Genomic DNA, 21126 nt, shown 5'->3' with positions numbered 1-21126 from the left:
AGTGCAATAATCGGTTCCGTCTCCACGTCCAAGTCCATCCACCCAGCAAGTGTACCATGTTCACATGAACGGGGTGCCTAACAAGTTTTAAGTACTGATATAAAACAAATGCAGAAGCTCGCATATGCAGCAAGAATATTTCCAGAAACATCCCGCTTGTCCCATTGGAGTATGAAAACAACGGAAAATGCGGAAACGGTATGATTCAGCAGCCCCTGCTAGCATTGATAAAAAGATAGATCATCACTTGAAAAAAGTGCTACATTTCTCGAGTAGCACTATGAGCTTTACTTTTCCGGAGCTACAAACTATCTTGTTTCATCCACCTCATTGCAACACTAAACACGCGGAAACAATCGAGAGGATTTTGCACAACTCAAGGCCCACATCCAAAAATCATACTTTTCCTTTCTTCTTTTCAATTTTCCTTTTTTTGTACATATACCCTTCAAGGAGCCTTCTCATTGATGAATCCCACCGCCAATTGCAAAAGGGTGCCCTCCTCTTCGAGTCTTCAACCAACGAACAAAATCAAGTGCAAAATACAGCAACAAAATTTCTACAGGTAAATTTTTTGGTGACTACAACATTCCGGCTCACCTAATCCTAGTTGCAATCCAATCCACACACCTCTAGTACAATGCCGTCCTTGGAAATGAAAGGGTTTATTCGGACCCATAAAAGAGTTAAAATCGAGGCAAGAAGAATTGCCCAAACAATTATGATTGTAGGTAACCGATCTTGTTTTCCCATGAATCCCTTGAGGAAGGGATACAGATGAACAATGATCCACAAAGCAAAGAAAAGTTTACCAAACAGTGGACCCCAAGATTCGTAGCCATTAGTGATGGCATCTGAAACGCCGACAATGACTCCAATTATGTTTAGGATGAGCAGAGTCAAGGGAGGGATTAACAGTGATGTCCACTTAAAGAGGTATAGCTCAGAGAATTCTCCATCATCTCCGGCTTTGGACGTGACCGTGAAATTTGTGCTGACTCCAGCCAAAACTTTTAGTAGACCCTGGAAGAGAGCAAACAGGTGACAGGAGACCCCACCAATTACCCAGAACTGCTCATTTCTCCACCAGTCGTGGATACCGACACCACCCCACCGCATCTCAAGGATGCCTGTAGCCGCAATAGATATAAAGAGTGCCATGAAAATGAGACTAGCATAGTTGCTCATCTGCAACAATGTTGAAAAGGTAAAGTCAGCAATGGTCTTGTTGCAATCAAGCAAAATCAATTGCTCGAGCAAGCACAGAACTCCTGGAAGTGTGTTGGAACTTACCTCAGGGACAATAAACTTTCCTGTTAGAAGACAAACGGCTGGAAGAGTACAATATGCGATCAAGGGAATGGAAGTCAAAGGATAGACGACCGAGTTGATGTAAGAAAACCGCTCTAACCATTTTAAGCCACAGCCATACCCATACCATATCGGACAATGCCTGCTCAAAAGGATCTCAACCTTTCCAAGAGCCCAACGGAGAACCTGATGCAGGCGATCTGATAGGTTTATTGGAGCTGAACCCTTGAAAGCGGGCCGCTTAGGCACGCAGTATACAGATCGCCAGCCAAGACAATGCATCTTGAAGCCCGTTAGAATATCCTCTGTAACGGAGCCATATATCCAGCCCACCTAAGGGATAGTTACAAGTAGACAATAAGCGCAATGCAAAGTAGACAATCTCGATACAGTATCAAAAGCAGTGACTTCTGCTGAAATTGTAAGATCTTTACCTCTTTTCCCCATTCCGTTTTGTCCTCATAACCACAGCTAATGACATGAATGGCTTCTTTCAAAAGTGATGCAGTAGTGGCTCCCTTTGGGGCACCACCTTCTTCCATCAGGGTTGTAGCTATAAAAACTGGGGATTGACCGAATTTCTTCTTGAACTTTAGTCGGGACATTAGTGATGATTTTTCATTGTCTATACCTGAAATATAGTTCCAAAAAGTACGTATCATTTTGCATCTATCCATTTCTATTATAAGAAATAACAAGCAAGCGCCATAAGACTACTATGTGAAATCACAATCGTAGAAATTAATGCAGCGTAAAAAATGAAGATTTCAGATAAAGCATATATTTGGAAAATCAACTACTTGATACAAGTGGAACAACATGCAAGTCAAAAGATTAATTTAGATAGAAAATGGGCACCTTCAATTCCCTCTTCAATATTTTCCAGTGCATGAATCTGCTTTGAAGCCTCCCTGTTCCTCCCTGTCTTCTTTTGCTCATCGGACTTTATTTTCCTACCTCTTTTTCTAGACCCACAACACAAGCAGCACCATTTTGGCCAACAGTTACATGTTTTCCCGGGAGGTTTCTTTTTATTGGGGCATCATATCCATACAAAGCCTGCCTCCGGAAGACACAACCAGTTCCGACATAAATTGGTCCTTGTTTACCATCCAAACCCTTCATATTTATCTGGATTCAACAGTATAGACATAAGTATATATGAATAATTTGCTTTTTTCTGAAAAAAAGGAAAGTAAGAACATTACGATATTAATGAGGCCTATATATATGTTTACTTTACATCAAAAATACTACATTACAATTTGAGTATCTATCATGACGATCTATCCTGTCAAATCTCTGTGGAAATTGCACATAACATATCTTCTTGCCCGAAATTGGATCCATCATGAAGCACATGGCTTCTCGAAGAGCCTTGCTGTTGTTTATATAATGATCACAATTCACGTTCAGCAAATAAGGGGCATTTGTGATGACTGCTGAGACCCGCACCTTGATTAACAACTCACAAAATAGCAGGTAATTCAGCAACTTGAGAGAGATGATATAAACAGCTGAGAAGTAAGTCCAGACTTTGAAAGGTACTTCGGGTAGACAGGGATTCATACCAGAGCATTCATGGCACCAGCTTTCTTGTGATGATCAAAACCAGGTCTCTTCTTGCGAGAGACATAAACTAGCCGAGGTAATTCATTTCCTTCAACATCACGGTCACCATTTTGGCCAAGGAAAACCTGCATAAAGATGATTAATGACTTAAGTGGCAATGGTTGAATCAAAACTAAGTCAACATGTCATTACATTTAAGTGGTTATTTATTATTTTCCCTTAACATCAATATACACACTTCATATTTATACATGGAACTCACATTACAAAGAAGAGTGTATGAAGAAACCAAGATACCTCTTTGAATCATAGATAACAGGGAACACAGGCGAGTTCTCTATTATGTGCAAGAACTTCTTCAATTTCAAATCTGACTGCAACAAAGTAGCGAAAACAGGTAAAACAACATGGCAAAAATGAGGAACTATTATATAATTCTTCATTTACAGGAAGATATCAACTAGCACACTGAATAAGCAAGTTCCAAGCATAAGATATATGTAACAAAACAAATATGACAGTTATAAAAAGACCATTAAAAGGAGCAGCTATTGAGGACCCACCTTCTAAAATTCCATTAGTTCATCAGCTCTGTTCTTCACCTTATATCGTAACAGAAACTAAGGCGCGATCAGCCAACACATCAATCACAGTTGGTAGAGAAAACAAAACAAATATATAAATGAAAGCAATCTCATGAACTCAAAAGTGGCATTGACATGTTAAGCATACTTAATTTGGAATAATTCACTTTGCAAAATATTAATTAGAAATAACACGCTAATGCATTAGAAACTACAAAATTTCCTTTTTAGTTACTTAGTAAGTCTCCTTAGAGCACTGTTAACAAAAGGGCACTTGTTAAGCATACTTATTTAATATGATTCACTTTCCAAAGAAAAAGTTACAAACACCACAAGAACAATCTGTGCATCCAATTGAAAACCATAAAAATTTCTTAATCAACTACTTAAGAATTGCCCCTAGAGAACAGTTAACAAAATCCTTACAAATACATAGATCTTCACTACAGATCAGACTCATGGCACATGCATGAACAGAAAAATACAATCTTTATCATGAAACTACTTGCTTCAACGGGACGAAACTTATACTAGAAGGCGGCAAAGCCTGAGACCAAAGGAAAAGGAACATGAGTCGGTGATACGCCGCACTTATCGTAACCTTTTATCATACTTTGCTCTAAGAAACATTTAGCCGTAGCAGATATATAACTTGACATATTAAGAAGAAACATTTAGCTGTAGCAAATATATGACTCATACATATTAAGCTAAACCAAATGTGCAATTCCTTGTCATGTCTATTTACGTCTATGCTTTATCTAGTAGATGAGCACTCCTGATGGGGAAACATAATACTATGAATTTTTGGGATCAAAATAGAGTATCTCGGATATATATAGTAATACCATCCTCTGGGACAAGCTCAGAGGATGACAAAACTTGAACTGGTCAAAGCTTATCTAGCTAGCTGCAACTCCTCGAAAACATGTAATAGATGCTGAGGCAAAGTGTGGGGTAGAAAGAAAGAAGCTTCAAGAGGGAATCCTTCAGGCATTTAAATATATAGAGAGAAAAAAGGAAAGAATAGGTGAGCACAAGCTTCCAGCCCGGATAACACTCTATCATGACAAGATCCATTATGCCAGCAATCTGAAAACCTTCCATTTAAGTTCTAGCTGGGCCTTAGCTTCAAGCGAGGATAGTAGGACATGTGCAGAATTCTTCATTTTAGATTCTAGTTTAGGCGATTAGTTCAAACACATACCTCATAGCTGAAGGGGTCTTCTAGCGTATCCAAGTCATGAGTCCCAATTGCAACCAGTGTTCTTCGCCTAAAATATCGAGAGAATCCGAGCATGTCAATCCAAGCAGAACATTTTGAGGATCTAGCATAAGCACAAGCATCTGCTGTACTAAGTGGAGGGATTGAGGGCTGGGCATCTATTACATGCAAATAAAATATCAAATTGAATATAGATCTCGAGAATGAAAACTAGTTCAAGCAACATATCTATCATCACCACTTCACCAAATTATTCAAAACAACTCAGCGGAGTCCTCTCTTCACATCCAGGCATTTCTCACAATTTAAAGCCCTCCTAAGGGTAATAATATATATGGCCCCTACTGAGCATATAGAGCATAAGCAACAGTGAAGCCATGACTTATTTAAAAAAAAATAAAAATAAATAATGCTTCCCTCACATCTTTAATTTATAAAGTAACATTCTTGTATCACACTAAAATGCACGCTTGCAAAGACAATTGGCTGCATGCTGGAAATTTTTTAAAACCATTGCTCTGGACAAGCCATATAGGACGTTGCATCTCAATGTAAGATAACGGTCGCTCTTCTTTACATTTAAGGTTCAAATGAACACAGTAAAAGCTTCCCAAAAATGTGTTGTCCTCCCGCCACTCCCTCTCAAACCTGAAATCTTGAAATAGAGAAGGAAAACAGGTATTATGCTGCATGTTAAAGATCCAAAAATTAATACCGGCAAATGTTCGATGGAGCTTGTCTTGAAGATCAATGAAGCTGTTATAACTGGCTTCATCAAATGTTATCCCTCTTAAGATAGCAGAAACAACGTATGGACGGATAGGTGAGGTCTGCAACACATAAATGGTCACTCAAGTAATAAATGATTCCAGCATAGATCAATCTAGACAGATCAATCCTAACATATCAGTACCTCTGGTTTTACATGCATCTTAAGCATTGATCCCCTGCTGATGTTACGAAGACTGTATTGAGGTGTCTCCTCCTGCTTATTGAATACACGTAGGGCTTGAGCAAGCCCTTCGAGGCAAAGCAAGTCGTCCCTGTGCATTTCCTAGAGGATACCTTATTATTATAATAGTATAGTCATTTCTACACTACATGCAGGAATTTATCAAGAAGAATAATCATTAATTACCAATACAGACTAAAATGATGATAAACCCATCATCTCTTTGAAAACTTGACTTATAACTAAATAATGAAGTTTCTAGATGACATGATTCAAAATAAAGCCAACAGCATTAAGGAGTCAATATCGCAACTTGATGTTGACACCTAGTTTTTATCTTTCAAATAGTATAAAAGAAAAAAATCAATCAAAATCAAAATCAAAATTAAATAAAAAAATCAGAATAAAAAAATTTTAGCTATTAATTTCCTTTATAAAAAAAAAAAAAAAAGAGTTGTGAGGTCAGGGTCGGGCCGGATCCGGCTTTTGCCCGACCCGGCCCATTTTCCTTTTATTTTCTCCCTGCGTGGGCTTGGGCTCAAACCCTCCCTTTCCTTTTTCTTTTTTCTTTTCTTCTTTTCCCCTCACACGGCCCAGCCCTCTTCTTCCCTCTGGCCCGGCCCCCAGCCCACCCGTTGTCTTCTCCCTCAGCCATTTTCTGCACGGGGAACCAGCGAAGCGAAGCGGCTATCCGTTTGGGTAAATGGCGGCAGCGAGAGCGGGAAGGGCAGAGGAGACAGCATCATGTCGCTGGCAGGTCGGCGGATTGGGAGGAGCCGATTCGGACGCACGTGAAGCCGATTCGGACGCACGCGGAGCCGATTCGCGCGCACACGCGAGCGAAAGGAAGAGAAGCAAGGAGAGATCTGCACCAAAAAAAAAAAAAAAAACAGACGAGGGGGAAGAAATAGGGGGATCGAGAAAAAGAGGAGGATACCGAGAGGAACCAAAAGAGAGAAAAAAAAAACGAGAGGGGTGGAGGGCGAGGAAAACAGAGAGCAAGGAGGGGAAACTCGCCGAGGCCACCGCCGTCGACACGTCTCCCGACCGCTGCAACCGCCGCCGACGCATCTTCGGGCGACCATCGCTGCTGCCGCCGTCGCAGACGCGTCTCCAAGCTGCCATTCTCGTCGAAACTCAGGTTGGCATTTCATCGAACACCTGGTGTGCATCTTGAGCTCGTAGTTGGCCGGAGTTCGTTCCGTCCGTTTCGGGCGAGCTCCGGCCTCCGTAGGTCCCCCTTAGGTTCCTGTCTATTGTTGTTTTGCTTGCTGGTCACCGCTGTTGCCGCCTCGGGTTCGGTTTAGGTCGAAACCCCCCTGCTTTGCCCATGCCCTCTACCCGTTCGCCGTAATGTCCAAGCGGGCTCTTCCTCCCCGGTTCCTTTGTGTAGAGTCTGGCTAGCCTCTTAGTCACCGGAATTCTGCCGCCGTCGCCGAAAAGCCGGCTGCGTCCCTCCGAGCACGGCGGCACCGCGTGCGACCCCAACCCAGATCGCCGGTGCCCCTCCCCTTGTCTTCCCCACCATCGCGGCTCCTTGGTCGCGACTAAGCGATCCCGACCGGGGAGCGCGGCGAGCTGGACCAGTGCGACCCGCCCACTCGCCTCTCTCCTCGTGCAAGTCCACCGCCGGAATCAGCACCCAGGCGGTGGGCACCGCAAGTATTTTTATTTTTTATTTTTTTAAAAAAGAGAGGATTTGGGCCCTCGGGATCGAGCCCAAGTCCGGTCTGTCCTCAAGCGAGCCTGGTTGGGTCGGACCCGACCCGGTCAGTCTAAAAAATCTTTAAAAAAAAAGAGAAGAAAACAATTTCGAAAATCCCAAAAATATTTAAAAATTAGAAATTAGTTATTTTTCTTTTAAAAAAATTTAAAAAATTTAAAAATTTAAAAAAATTTCGAAAATCCAAAAAAATATTTAAAAATTAGAAATTAGCTATTTTTCTTTAAAAAATTAAAAAAATTTAAAAATTAAAAAAATTTAAAAAAATTTAAAAATTTAAAAATTTAAAAATTAAAAACAATTTCGAAAATTCAAAAAATATTTAAAAATCAGAAATTAGTTATTTTTCTTTAAAAAATTTTCGAAAAATTAATTAAAAAATTAAAAATTTCAAAAATCAAAAAATGATGGGGTTTGATTAGGACTTGCCATGTATTGTCATTTTAGCGTAATTAGACCTTTATGTGCTCGTATTTTGATTACGTTGCATGTTTTATTTGCATATCTAATTATGTTTGATTGCATGTGTTTAATTTTATGGCAATTAGGATCTTGATAGTTATGATTATTACTTTAATGATTGCGCACCCGCATGATCACCTCGTATGTTAGTGGATAAGTATAAAATCAATTCAAACTGCCTCTCAAAAAATCATTTTGTTAAAATGAACAAGATTAGGTACCGAAAGGGCACTAATTGGTTAATTAGTGTAATCAAGTCCCCGAATCTAGATTCTCTGGTTGCGTAGGAAGTGAGGTACACTCCCATACCTCACTTGGTTTCTAGCCGACCCCAATAGGCTAGTGGCGACTCATTTTGTGCAAAAATTCTAAAGAATATCCCAATGTCACGGGGTATGGGCTTGGAGAGCCGCGCCCGATCACGGGTCTTAGCCCTGTCCTTTAGGCAATACCCCTAAACCTGTTCCCTCCCCCCGAGGGTAGGTCGCGACACTGACCAAATCTAAAAAGGCTTGTTACGTTTCTTGCTGACAATAATACCTATAAAATTTGGGGATTGACCCATCTAGCATGACAAAATGTTGAACATAAACTAAATTCAAGATCAACCCCTTTTAGGACCATTATCATGAACCGGAATCCCAAGGGTCGAATATCAACCCGCTTCCCCATACAACTAGAATTCTTCACAAAGTGGTGAAAAGGTGTTCTGACTTGTACCAATCTTTCGAGACTATTAAAAGAAACTATTAACACATAAGTAAGAAAAGCCTCGACGCATACTATAAATGCTACATCACATGGACTACTCAAAAGCCGAGCCTTTTCAGGTGGTAATGTGTTTATGAAGTCTCAATTACATACAATTAGTCCTTCACATTGATCGACCGAAAAGATAACAAAAAAAACCTTCGGCAACATCATAACATCAAAGAAAAGATCGAACCACACAGCATCTCAATAGCCGTTACGAGCAACATGGTCCGCGAAAGACTTTAACCCATCCGAAGTCGGACACTAGCATCTTAAACCCCCGAACCAAAATTTACCCACGACTCGCGAAACAGCTCCAAACCCATCCGAAACACACAACATCTAACCGAATGCCGAATCAACTTCGCAGTCACCTGTTCGTCGGAACTTCGATTTTGTAGATGACTTCCTCGTCCTCATCAGTCTCCTCTTCCAGTGCTTCTCCTTTCGATGATCGCCTTCTCTGTCGTTTAGCCAGCACAAACAAAGAAGCCCAACCCCCTCAGCCTTTAAAAAAAAAAAAATCCCCCAAAAAAACCCAGGTCTGATTTGCTCGGGTTGGTTCGCGGTAGGAAAGAGGGAGGGCGAGAGAGAGGAGGTCGCGGTCCTCTTGCCAGTCCGTGCGTGGTTCGTCGATTGCTCGCGGTCCTCTCGCCGGTCCCGTGCGGTGGTTCGCCGGTCGGAAAGAGGGAGGGTAGAGAGAGAGAGGGAGGTCGCGGTCCTCTCGCCGGTCCGGTGCGGTAGTTCGTCGGTTGCTGGCGGTGGTTCGCCGGTGGGAAAGAGGGAGGGCACGAGAGACTGGGAGGTCGCGTACGTTCGTCGGAGAGAGAAAGAGAGAGGGAGGGAAGAGTGAGAGAGGCGAGAGAGGAGAGAGAGAAAAACCCAGCAAATTCAAGTGAAGAGAGAGAAAAAAATTTTGAGCGGGAGGAATATGATGACCGTCCTTTCTTCGCGGTGGAGCCGAGCCGAGCCGACCAAAAATCAGCGCCTTCCTTTTCTAGCGGGTCCCGCTCGGGGACACGTGCCAGTATTTCATTGGTTTGTGCGCACCAAGTCAGCGGATAACTTGGCGCGCACGAACCACTAAATATTTTCTCCTTTCTAGGTATTCCCTAATGCCTTCCGACGCATGTCTTCCTATCCTGATCACATCTCCAGTCGAGCATGCGAAGGCCCTCACTCAACATGACTAAATCGTCTACACCAAGCCTCCCTTACCTTATCTTCAACTAGAGCCACATCTACTTCAACATAAATGATCACATCTACTTCAACATAAATGATAAATGTTTGTACGCATATGGTTTGGTGTCTAGAGCTTTTTCAGCACCTCACCAACCTGTGAAGCCATAACTACACAGTCAAAAGCCAAAATCCATGGACAAACCCAGATAAGCACACACTAACAGTGCAAACTTACTGATGTCAAAGTGATAAATGCAACTTTTATCCTTTTTCTCGAGAGCAAAACACTATTAAGCACTTCTGGCCAGAGAAAAGAGAAAACTAAAAACACGAGATCACCGTAACTTATGAGATGACAAAATGCAAAGAAGTCAAGCTGATTATAAACACAGTCAAAAGAGCCTCAGCAAACCAATTAAGCAATCAACCAACACCTTTTCCCAGCAAGTTGGCAACGTAGGTGCCGACGAGTGGGGCGAGGAGCCAAATAAAGAAAGGGATGGACGGAGCTGCTATCCTCGCGAACCGGGAACTGGACCAGTACCCACCGGTTCTCATAAATTGGAACCGGGAACCGGACCGGTTCCCTCAAGAACCACTGGTTCCGGGCGGTTCCGGTCCGGTTCCGGACGGTCCGGGCGGATCCCGGTTCTTTTGCACACCCCTAGGTGAAACCAATCATAACTGTTTTGTTAGGATACAAAGAGAAATGACCGTTTTTTTCTTCTATTTGATGGAATTGGAAGATAGTTCCAAGTTAAAGAATGTTTCCCAGGCAGATGCAGGAAGTCTGGTATTATATGAAAGTTTTGATGAAGCAGTAACGTTTGATACTACATATTTGAACAATCAATATGAGGTGCCTTTCGCACCTCATGGTCAATTCACACTTTTTGGTTGTGGGTTGGTGTCGAATGGGGATTCTAACACAAAATTAAAATGTGGAAAAGGAAGAGCTCGTTTGATATTTCATGGAATGATATATTGATATTCTTAATACAATTCTTATCTTTTTTTTTTTTTTCATTTAACAGGACTAAGTGATGAGATAAAGTTAACCTTATAGTATTATTATTCTTTTGAGGATCACAACCCAACTTTTTAAATTAAAAATTATTGATCAATACATTCACCTGAATGGACATTCATATCACATGGTGATTTGTGTATTTAACTATTTTCCACGGGACAGAAGAGTGGTGTTGAAGGGAGAAGAATCTTTTACAGTTGGGAGAGAGATTCTCAAATTTTGTTTGTGATTCAACAGTTGAGACTTGCAAAATCCTGAACTTTTATTTTATAAGAATGTTGTAGGCTATTTTATAGAGAAGCCTTTTGTATGTATATGTTATTTAGTATCATCACCCATATCTTCGGAAAGAGTGAGCTTCTTGAATTCACATTCTCTTTCAAAACCATTTACTCAACAAAGCTACCCACCATCTCTGATGTGTAGGCCATCTCCCTGAGCAATTCTAGCATGCAAAATTTTTTCTATCTGTGCACCCACAATTGATGCATTATAAACGTGGGATCAGCTGACATTCAATTGAGGCCATCCATCTCAAACTTAGTTTCTCATTTCTAATCTCTCATTCATAAGAAAACAAATTCATGTCCACATCATTCTTTCTAGCATTACGCAGAAAGGAAAAATAATCACAGCTCCAACAGCGTTACCTTCTCAAATGACACATAAAAAGAACTTCACATATTTTCAAATACAAACACAAACTCTCCCCCCTTATCTGCTGTCTCTCTTGTGATATGTTAGGCTCGATTAGAGTCTTCTGCTAAGTACTGTTTTCAAGAGTCGACTTCAATGATCCAACCATGGAACTTCTAAACCTGTGAAAAACACAAGTCGTTACTAGAACAACATAAAAACGAACAACACAATACATTTGAATAAAAAAAAAAAATAGATATCAATGCATACCTACCAACAAGATGAGATTATAATAGACTCTTCCTCCCAAGCACCATAAGAACAATTCTCATCAAGGACTAGTCTACAAGACATGACTACGTTACGCCGGTTTAATTCCAGCATTACACCGAGGGACAGCTGCATTCCTTCCAAAAGTTGTTACAATAGATTGAAGGTCACTTTGCTTTGGAACAAGCTGCTACGTATTTTAAAAAACAAATAAGAGCACTGATTTCACCATACTAGTAGTCAACATTTAAATCCTTGAATTAAAAACAATGGGTTTGGTTTTTCTCGGGTGGTTTAAAGCTGGATTCAGGGAGGCAAAATCACAAACATCAGGTGGGCGTCACCCAGTGGGGTGTCTTCAGACGAAAGTGAGAAGGGACACGCACTGGCGGTAGGAGATGATCTTGTTCACGTAGTTGTCAATGGCTTTCGAAGCTCTAAACGCTCAGTCCACGGCTAAGCCATTATTTATCTTCACAGATAATGATCTTCCATTCTTCGCTCGTGGAATTTGGGACTGAACAAAGCAGTCCAAGGGGACTCTTATCACCCTCGCTCTCTGCCTCATCAATCATAATTTCCACTGCGGCACTGCATTATCCCTTTGTAATTGTGCCATGGCCTTTGCTCGAGTACCTCGGCAGCAAAGGAGAGTCGCGATGCACCAGAGATTAATCGAGTTTCTTTAAGGCCATCGCTTTCATGATCTTCAACCATTCTGATATGCTTTTCTTTTTATATTCCTCGCTCGCGTATACTAGGCGTTGTATCAAATGCCCACGTAATCTGCCACGTCAACCATCACCTCATTTTGTCAAAAAAAGAAAAAGAAAAAACTGTCACCTCATTAACATATCACAAGATATCAAATTTTAGTAACTCTAGCATCGTTAAAATAAAATTGGGTTTTTTTTTTTTTGGTGAAGCAAAATTGGGTTGTTTAAGATCTCAATTGGCTATAAAAAAGTTAAAAGAACTAAATATATTTAATATGTGGCCGATGCTTTGGTGTGACGTCCATATATTTAATATGTGACCAAAGGTGATTTGGCATGTGAGTAGCCTGATTTCGTTGGAATCCAATCAAGTATGGCGTGAATATCTCCTACGCAGTAGTTTGTCTGTAGTTGAGAAGCATCTATGAAACAATTGGAGCCATTTCCAAGTTCGCCTCAGAGCATCAAAAGTAAGCTTAAAGAAGTGTTGATATCGTCTAAAATGCCAGCATCAGGAGGATGTTCTAAGGTCGTGCTCCAACACTGTTAACCGATAGAAAATAATTGGATTCTCAAGGAAAGAGACTCAAACGAAGACAATAGACACCGAGGAAGAAGATATTCCAAGAGAAGCAGATGTAGAGGAAAGCTAAACAATTTAACAAAGAAGAAAGATGGTCTTAACTATGCTGAGACCATGGGTTTCACTTGCACCAACTGTTATTTGCTCGTTGGCTAGCAAAACATGCCTGTTTGGATTGGTGACGACTTGTTGAGGAAGTGATTCTAAGGGAAGCAAATTGGATGATTTTGATTCTAATGCCTTTTACTTTTCCCTTTATTAATCTCTACTAGAAAATTTTGAATGTATACTCCTTCGATTTAAATTAAAATTACTATGAAATACAAATTTCGCATCATGCTTACTAGTATTGACATTGGTTGAGGAACTATTTTTCCCTCTTTTTTTATGAATTGTGATGCAAATTGCATTAATCCAAAGTGCTTGTTGAATGGCTATGGTTTTCCAAGTTGTTCTATAGAATTTATCAAATAGACCTCAGTCACTGCTCTTAATCCAATTCATTGCCAATACTTCATACTTCAAAATTATGAAATAGTAAGTTTTGCTCAATCAAATCTAATTTATATCTTTCGATGGTACATACCTAGGTTCAACATCCCCAACACCATCGTCGTTCAGAGTAATGAGGTGAACAAGCATAGATATGACACATGTGAGATCGAAATGAAGCTCCTCCAATTTCCTTTGAATTGGACTTGTACACCAACGAAACCTAAGGAAGTGAAGTCCTGAAATCATACATGCAAAAATCCCCAAATCTAGATTGGATAGAGATAGAAACCTTTCTGAAATGGGAGAGAAGAGCTTCCAAATCTAGACTAAATCAGAAAAGGAAAGCTCCGCAAAATGAGAGGAAAGCAAGACAAATATAATAGAGAACAAAATCAGCCAAAGAAAAAGGAAAAAAGGGAGGGGACGCTAGCTTAAACCCTCCCCTCCATGGAGGTTGAAGAAGAAAGCTGCGTGAAGATAAGATGAAGAGGAGAAACCCTAGAGAGGAAAGAGGAAAAGCGACAATTTTTATTCACGACATTTAAGAGTAATATCATACGACAATCTCAGCGTAATAAAATTATATTCCGTTTGATGGAACTGACATTTTGAGCTTTTTCATCCTAGCTGTCATTCGATCCTTTGCATCATTTTCTCCATCTCTTTAACAATCCTAGCGATGCAACCAGACATGTTCCTGTCGAAACAAAAAAGTGAGAAAAATATGAATATTATGAAATATAGCCATCAACTAGCATGAAGTGAACATCATAATCCGGTAAGAGGAGCACATTCACAAGAAGCACATTCACGGGCCAAGAGTGTTTTGATTAGGTTGAGTCTTTTCTAGTTAATATTGGCTTATGTAACAATAAAATTTATTGAATTACTAAAATATATATATTGGCCACTTTAAATTGGAGAATGAGAAAAGCATATGCTCCTATTGAGCAGATCAACGAAATCCAAGTTTTGATATATATGCCCTTCAATTTATATTGAGGACTTGACTGTATACCTTTGCAATTGCTGGATAATGGCCATATTGATGCTGATGAATATGGATCATTTGATGGAATTGCGGAAAACTTCTTATGGGATGCATTGGACTCGACTCAACTTTTAAATTTCAAGTTCTCTTTCCCACTCGAAGCATATGTCAGCAATCATAATAGAATGATACGTCAACATAGTGGCCCTTCACTTATACCCGACAAAAACAAGGCATAAATCGATGTCATAGGGTTGGTTGGCTCGGTCTATTGCTGGGACCCTTCATCATGCATTTAGCTACCCAAGTCTCAACACTTCCTCTACCCAACAGTAGAAATTATTTCTGAAAGGAGAAGGTGAATGTGTTCGAAATCTTACCCATCATGCAGATGTATTCCATTCACATTGGCAGCTTTAGAGAGCCTCCTTCCATTTTTAACCTTGCGCTTCCCAAACTCGCTCTTATGTGGTCGGTCAATGCTTTCTCATAACTCTGTTTCTTTCCACTCACTTCCCGTGGATTCTGTCCCCTTACTTCCCCCGGTGCCACCTTGTAAAATATCGGCAGCAGCTGTTTTGTTCTGTTCTTCTCCCCTTGGATCTGCACCAACTCCTTCAGACACCACCAAGATTCAGCGTAGTTTCTGAGAAAATGACAACGTACATGCGAGATTGTTCAATGGCTTCCTTCAGTTTCGATGGGAAATCCTGGCCCATCAGTATGTTCTCGCTATCCATGAAAGTCTTTATGCCCTTTTGCACCAAGGCCTCGTTCAGACCCTTAACAAAGTACTCACGGACATCCTTACCTCTGAAGCTCAGAAACACATCGTACATTTTCAGTTCAGAGATCTTTTTGACGATGTCTTCAATTATCTTGGCCTCCGACGTTCTAACATGATAGACGACAGAGACATGGATAACATAAGGTGCCCAAGCTGTCAAATTAAATGAAGCGAGCAACAACAATTCGGTCTAAGAATAATAGATCATGAAGATTTCCATGCAAAGGGACACGAGCACATTTTAGGATACAATTTCACATTGCCGCTCCATATAGGCCGTGATGGTGCCAATGCGGAAAGAAATGCAGAGTTGTCACGAGACACTATATTAAACTAAGACATGTTACGGAGGACATTTGTTAAGCATGCCTAAGAAGAAATGAAGTGCTCCCAAAAAGAAGAATAGAACGAACAAAGGAAAGATAATGTAAAATCCGTACGTAATTATTATTGCTTTCGACTGAGGCCCGGCAAACAACCAACCTAATGTAGCCAATTATCCAACAGAAAAACAAACAGCAAATTCACAGAAACTGGTTCACCCTTCACAGTGAATATTATTTCAGCTTCGATTATAACTATATATGTAGGAGAATAGAATAAAGATGTAAATTAGAATAGACCAGGTGTTTATGTATTATGTACTGTCTTTGATATTGACTACACTTAACCTATTTGAAATTTGCGCAATTTCGTTTAACAAGTATCTCAATTCGCACGTTCAGAATTTTGTGTTTTGTGGATATATATACCTAATATGAATTTCATTTGTTACTTTACCCTTAAACTCAACCTAAATTTCCCCCGCCCCTTTCTCTTCTCTCTGCCGCCATTGCCACTGCCCCGCCATCGCCGTCATTGCGTTCACCACACCCCCTCCCCACCACCGTGGCGTTCCTATTACCATTGCCATGTTAGAAATTTCCTATAATATGGGCTTACATTAATTAATTGATTTTCTATTTTAAATAATCGGGTTAATGGATATTCCAATATTTGTTAAACCCTAAAAGTGATCCGATTGAATTGGGTATTGGCGTCTATTGTTAACGGGCTAGTTGAGCAGAAAAGTGTAAAGAATTGTGTGTTTGACTGGCTTAGTAATGGGAAGCCCTGGACGATTGTTGGCATTTGTTGATTAGGGTTTCTTGCGTCCTCTTCTACAGCATATAAAAGGTAGGTTATACCTATCGGGCCGCTTTAATCTCATTGAAAGCTGCTATATCGAAATAGGACATGTAGAGGAAGATCTGGTATTCCAATAGATCCTGATTATCGAGTGATCTAGTTTTCTTCAAGTAAAGCAATGGCCAAAAGTGCGACGCTTTTTAATTCCGCTGAATTTATTGATCTTGGTGTTTTAAATCATGTATGGATCCGTTTGTTCTTAATTGATTAAATAATATTCTACATGTGGTATCAGAGCAGATCGTATATGATTGTAGAACCCAAATTTTCTCTTGTTATGGAAAAATTCGAAACCCTCCTCTTTGAGCCTAATATGGGCATTATTTTTTCGTGTAGATTTTTTTTGCTTGATTAATCCTATAACCATAGGGCTTTTATTCTACATGTTGAGATCTTTCCAACCATATATAATTTGCATAATTTCGTTGAGAATTGAGAGAGAATTTTAGATTTGAAATTCTAGGGTTTATACGTGAAAAAGTTCTAGAATTTGCAAATTACTTGCAATTGATTGATGTTCGATGCAAATCGTTGTATGGGTATTGTTATATCTTTGTTTCAGTATCTTTTGTTGTATTAAATTGAGTTTTTAGGGCTTAAATTTAAGAAAACCGAATTTTCAGCCATGAGAGGTTTAGATCCGAAACTTTGAAGCTTGCATGTGGTGGATTTAGTTGATCTTTCTTAGTTTAATTAAATCCAGTTAATTAAATTGATGTTATAAGCAAAACCCATGAGGAAATTTTATCAAAACCATGTTAATTTGTGCCTTCGGAGCTTCGGGTCGAAACCGGTCGTATGACCTGTTTTTCTGCAAATTCGTGACCCGGCTGGAGTTTGAAGAAGACCTCCAGCCGGGCTTAGGCCTGAATATGGGCTTCAGCCCATATATATATATTTTAATTTCGTAGCCCATTTCATGGGCCAATTTTAAATTAAAGGGGAGATGGGCTTCTCCATACATGGGGCCATTTTCTATTTAAAAGGAGTGGGCCGCGTGAGGGTTTAAGACTCGCGGGTTTGGCCCGCGGTCTGATTAGGGCTGCTCGCGGGTCTCCTGGGCCCACGGGAAGTCCGAAATATTTAAATAATATAATAATAATATAATAATAATAAAAATAATATTAAAAAATTTTTAAAAAAAAATTGTGGCAATAAATTGTTGTTTGAAAAAGTGCAATATGATCATTGGAAGCACATGTTGTAAAGTGTTTCATATTGTTTGATGAATTTTGGGCATAAATTTTGGAGTTCCCTATTGATAAAAGATTAATATATACAATTACTCGCCCAAAGGGAGTTATTGTGTATATTAATTTGGAAAAATAGCATGAAGTTTATTCCCATATTTAAAAGATGGGGATGTATAATTGAAAAATATTTATCTGCCCAAAGGGGATAAATGTTTTGAAAATTATATGTAATTCCTCTCTACGTTGATATTATGGAGATGTATGATTTAAAGGATTTGTCTGCCCAAAGGGGATGGATCCTTGACAATTATATGTAATTCTCCTTGTTTTATAAATTTCATGCTGGGAAAAATAATGGTGCATTATACACTCTGCCCAAAGGGGAGTTTATGATGTACTGATTATTTTTGTTGAGTTGCTTATTGCCCATAATTGATCATATTGCATTGTGTGTGTTAAACAGTTACCTTTGCTGTAAATAACAACAATGCCACGGTGGAAATGTTAACTGGATCAAACTTTAAGAGATGGAAGCAAGATATAGAGTTTGCTTTCAAAAAATTTCTATCTACAAAGTTTGATATGAAAGATCTTGGGGAAGCCTCTTTTGTTCTAGGCATTGAGATTCATCGTGACAGATCTAAGAAGGTTCTGGGATTATCTCAGAAAAGTTATATAGATCGTGTTTTGAAAAGATTCAATATGCAGACCTGTAAGTCGTGTGAAGCTCTGTTGTGAAAGGAGATAAATTGAGCATAGATCAATGCCCCAAGAATGATGTTGAAAAGGAAGTTATGAAAAATGTTCCATATGCTAGTGCAGTTGGCAGTCTTATGTATGCACAAGTATGTACCAGACCTGATATTGCTTTTGCTGTGAATACTCTTGGAAGATATCTGTCGAATCCAAGTCAAGAACATTGGGTTGCAGCTAAGAAGGTAATGAGATATCTACAACGAACAAAGGATTTCATGCTCATTTATAGCAGAGTTGAGGACCTAAAAGTGATTGGATATTCAGATGCTGATTTTGCTAGTTGTTCGATGATAGAAAATCAACTTCGGATATATTTTTATGATGGCGGAGGTGCTATTTCTTGGAAGAGCACAAAACAAACATTGATTACGAACTCTACAATGTATGCTGAGTTTGTAGCGTGCTATGGCGCGTCGGTTCAAGCAGTTTGGCTCAGAAATTTGATCTCAGAATTGCGTGTTGTGGACTCTATTGCTAGACCTATGGTGATCTACCGTGACAACACTGCAGCTGTGTTTTATTCCAAGCATGACAAGATTAGTAATGCGTCCAAACACATGGAGATCAAATATTATACTGTTAAGGACTTGGTAAAAAAAATGGAGATGTTGTAATTGAAAATATCAGAACTGAATCCATGTTGGCTGATCCTCTAACAAAAGGCTTACGACCCATTTTGTTTAAAGAACATGTAAAGAATATGGGTGTTTTAGAATCTTTTGATTTCTTTTTGTTAGTGGGAGTTATATAGTTTGTATTTCTGGATATTATAGTTATATGCGGACGATAATGCTTTTATGATGTTTATTAAAGCATTTATTTTCAATGATTGTTGTTATTGATTCTATTGTTATCCTTTCTCCCGTTGATAGAGAAATGGAAATATAAAACAGTATCTTTAAACAAATTTTAGTTTAAAGATGACTGGATGTCACTAATTATGAGATCTCATGTTGGATTGTGACATAATTGTGCAATTTCATGTTGTTTAGAAATCGCACTGAGGCAATTTCATGTTGTTTAGAAATTGCGCTAATGCAGTTTCATGTCGTTGAGAAATTGCATTGAGGACCGATAAGAAATAGTGTATATCTTGATCACATGTTGGCACTATTTCTTACTACACTACTAGGCCCATGATCCATGAAAATATAATACTTATTATATGTGATTATGGAAGGTCTTGTGTTGTGGTATTTTCTTAACACATTGATCTCCATAGTCCTATATTGAGGTTATATAGGATTGGATTGATATTGAGATGCTATTATTGGAATATTATTTTTTAAAAGTTGTACATAAAACAAAATTTTAGTTATTAACCTGATAGTGTTGTTTTCAAAATAAAATCTTTTCAAAATAAAATAAGTTAATTAATGTAGCCCAAGTGGGAGAATGTTAGAAATTTCCTATAATATGGGCTTACATTAATTAATTGATTTTCTATTTTAAATAATCGGGTTAATGGATATTCCAATATTTGTTAAACCCTAAAGTGATCTGATTGAATTGGGTATTGGCATCTATTGTTAACGGGCCTAGTTGAGCAGCAAAGTGTGGCAATTGTGTTTGATTTGAAGCCCGTAATGGGAAGGGCCCGAGTTGACACGCTGTTGATTAGGGTTTGCTAGGTCCCCTCTCTAGCCTATAAAAGGGTAGGTTATACCTATCAGTTGCTTTAATCTCATTGAAAGCTGCTATATCGAAATAGGACATAGAGAGGAAGATCTGGTATTCCAATAGATCCCTGATTATCAGAGTGATCTAGTTTTCTTCAAGTAAAGCAATGGCTCAAACAGGTACGCTTTAATTCCGCTGAATTTATTGATCTTGGTGTTTTACAATCATGTATGGATCCGTTTGTTCTTAATTGATTAAATAATATTCTACATGCCAACCTTAGAGAGAGAGAGAGAGAGAGAGAGAGAGAGAGAGAGAGAGAGAGATAGCGCCAAAATTACTATTTACTCATCATCCAAGTACCACCCGGACAACCTACCCGCCTCCTGGAGAGCGTCCTTCCATCTCATCAATTTCCTCACATCCTTGTCGAGCTTCTTTTGAAAATATTCAATAGAGAGAGAGAGAGAGAGAGAGAGAGAGAGTTAGCGCCAAAATTACTACTTACTCATCATCCAAGTACCACCCGGACAAGCTACCCGCCTCCTGGAGAGCATCCTTCCATCTCATCAATTTCCTCACATCCTTGTCGAGCTTCTTTTGAAAATATTCAATACGAGTTCGGTAACTCCCTTTCAATCCACTCACTCTACCTAATTCCACTCTATAAAACACCGGAAAGACCTTGAGGTCTCTTTGCTTCTTACACTCCATGATTTTCACCACCTCTTCCAAACACAACCTTGACTAGGCGTTGTCCTCAGAGAAAATGATGATTGCAAGGTTTGATTCCTCGATCATCCTCGGAACTGTGATCATTAGATTCCCTTCATCTTTCTCCCTTCGTTGAACGTCGAAGTAGTATATTCCAGCATGGAATAGAGCTGCGTATAGATGCGTGACAAAGTTGTTGCCAACGTTCTCTTCTCTGAAACTCACAAAGACTTTGAAACTCGTTTTGGAGTTGGAAAAAGAAGACGCTATTAGAATCATAAACAGAAGTTGACAATGAACAATAATGAGTTGCCCAAGATTTGGTACTTTGTTTGGGTGGTTTATTCCCATTTGATCTTCTCCATATATTCTAACGA

At 39.4% G+C, this 21126-nt stretch overlaps 2 protein-coding genes across 2 annotated transcripts; both read right to left on the bottom strand.

Moving 5' to 3' along the window:
* Positions 1-396: 396 nt before the first annotated feature.
* Positions 397-3009, bottom strand: LOC104457351 (probable cellulose synthase A catalytic subunit 9 [UDP-forming]). The gene is given in 7 exon segments (XM_039299321.1): positions 397-512; positions 601-1188; positions 1294-1644; positions 1746-1942; positions 2170-2346; positions 2349-2442; positions 2883-3009. Coding segments are annotated over 6 exon segments (1413 nt in total). The 5' UTR covers positions 2895-3009; the 3' UTR covers positions 397-512; positions 601-606.
* A 10727-nt stretch (positions 3010-13736) lies between these two features.
* LOC104416855 (TMV resistance protein N-like) lies at positions 13737-20932 on the bottom strand. The gene is made up of 3 exons (XM_018861586.2): positions 20544-20932; positions 14872-15385; positions 13737-14197 (listed from the first exon to the last, which is right to left on the bottom strand). Exons 1-2 carry the CDS (start codon positions 20747-20749, stop codon positions 15109-15111), a joined length of 483 nt encoding a protein of 160 aa, XP_018717131.1. The 5' UTR covers positions 20750-20932; the 3' UTR covers positions 13737-14197; positions 14872-15108.
* Positions 20933-21126: the final 194 nt, after the last annotated feature.

Source organism: Eucalyptus grandis, chromosome 8 (assembly GCF_016545825.1).
Source record: "Eucalyptus grandis isolate ANBG69807.140 chromosome 8, ASM1654582v1, whole genome shotgun sequence".
Taxonomy (NCBI): domain Eukaryota; kingdom Viridiplantae; phylum Streptophyta; class Magnoliopsida; order Myrtales; family Myrtaceae; genus Eucalyptus; species Eucalyptus grandis.
The sequence above is the reverse complement of the archived record's forward strand: the minus strand, read 5'-3'. Positions and strand labels throughout refer to the sequence as shown.

Coding starts and splice junctions, on each gene's coding strand:
- LOC104416855 (XM_018861586.2), bottom strand. CDS start 20,749: ATGGAGTGTAAGAAGCAAAGAGACCTCAAGGTCTTTCCGGTGTTTTAT. Junction 15,386..20,543: donor GGGTGGTACTTGGATGATGA/GTAAGTAGTAAT, acceptor CTATCATGTTAG/AACGTCGGAGGCCAAGATAA.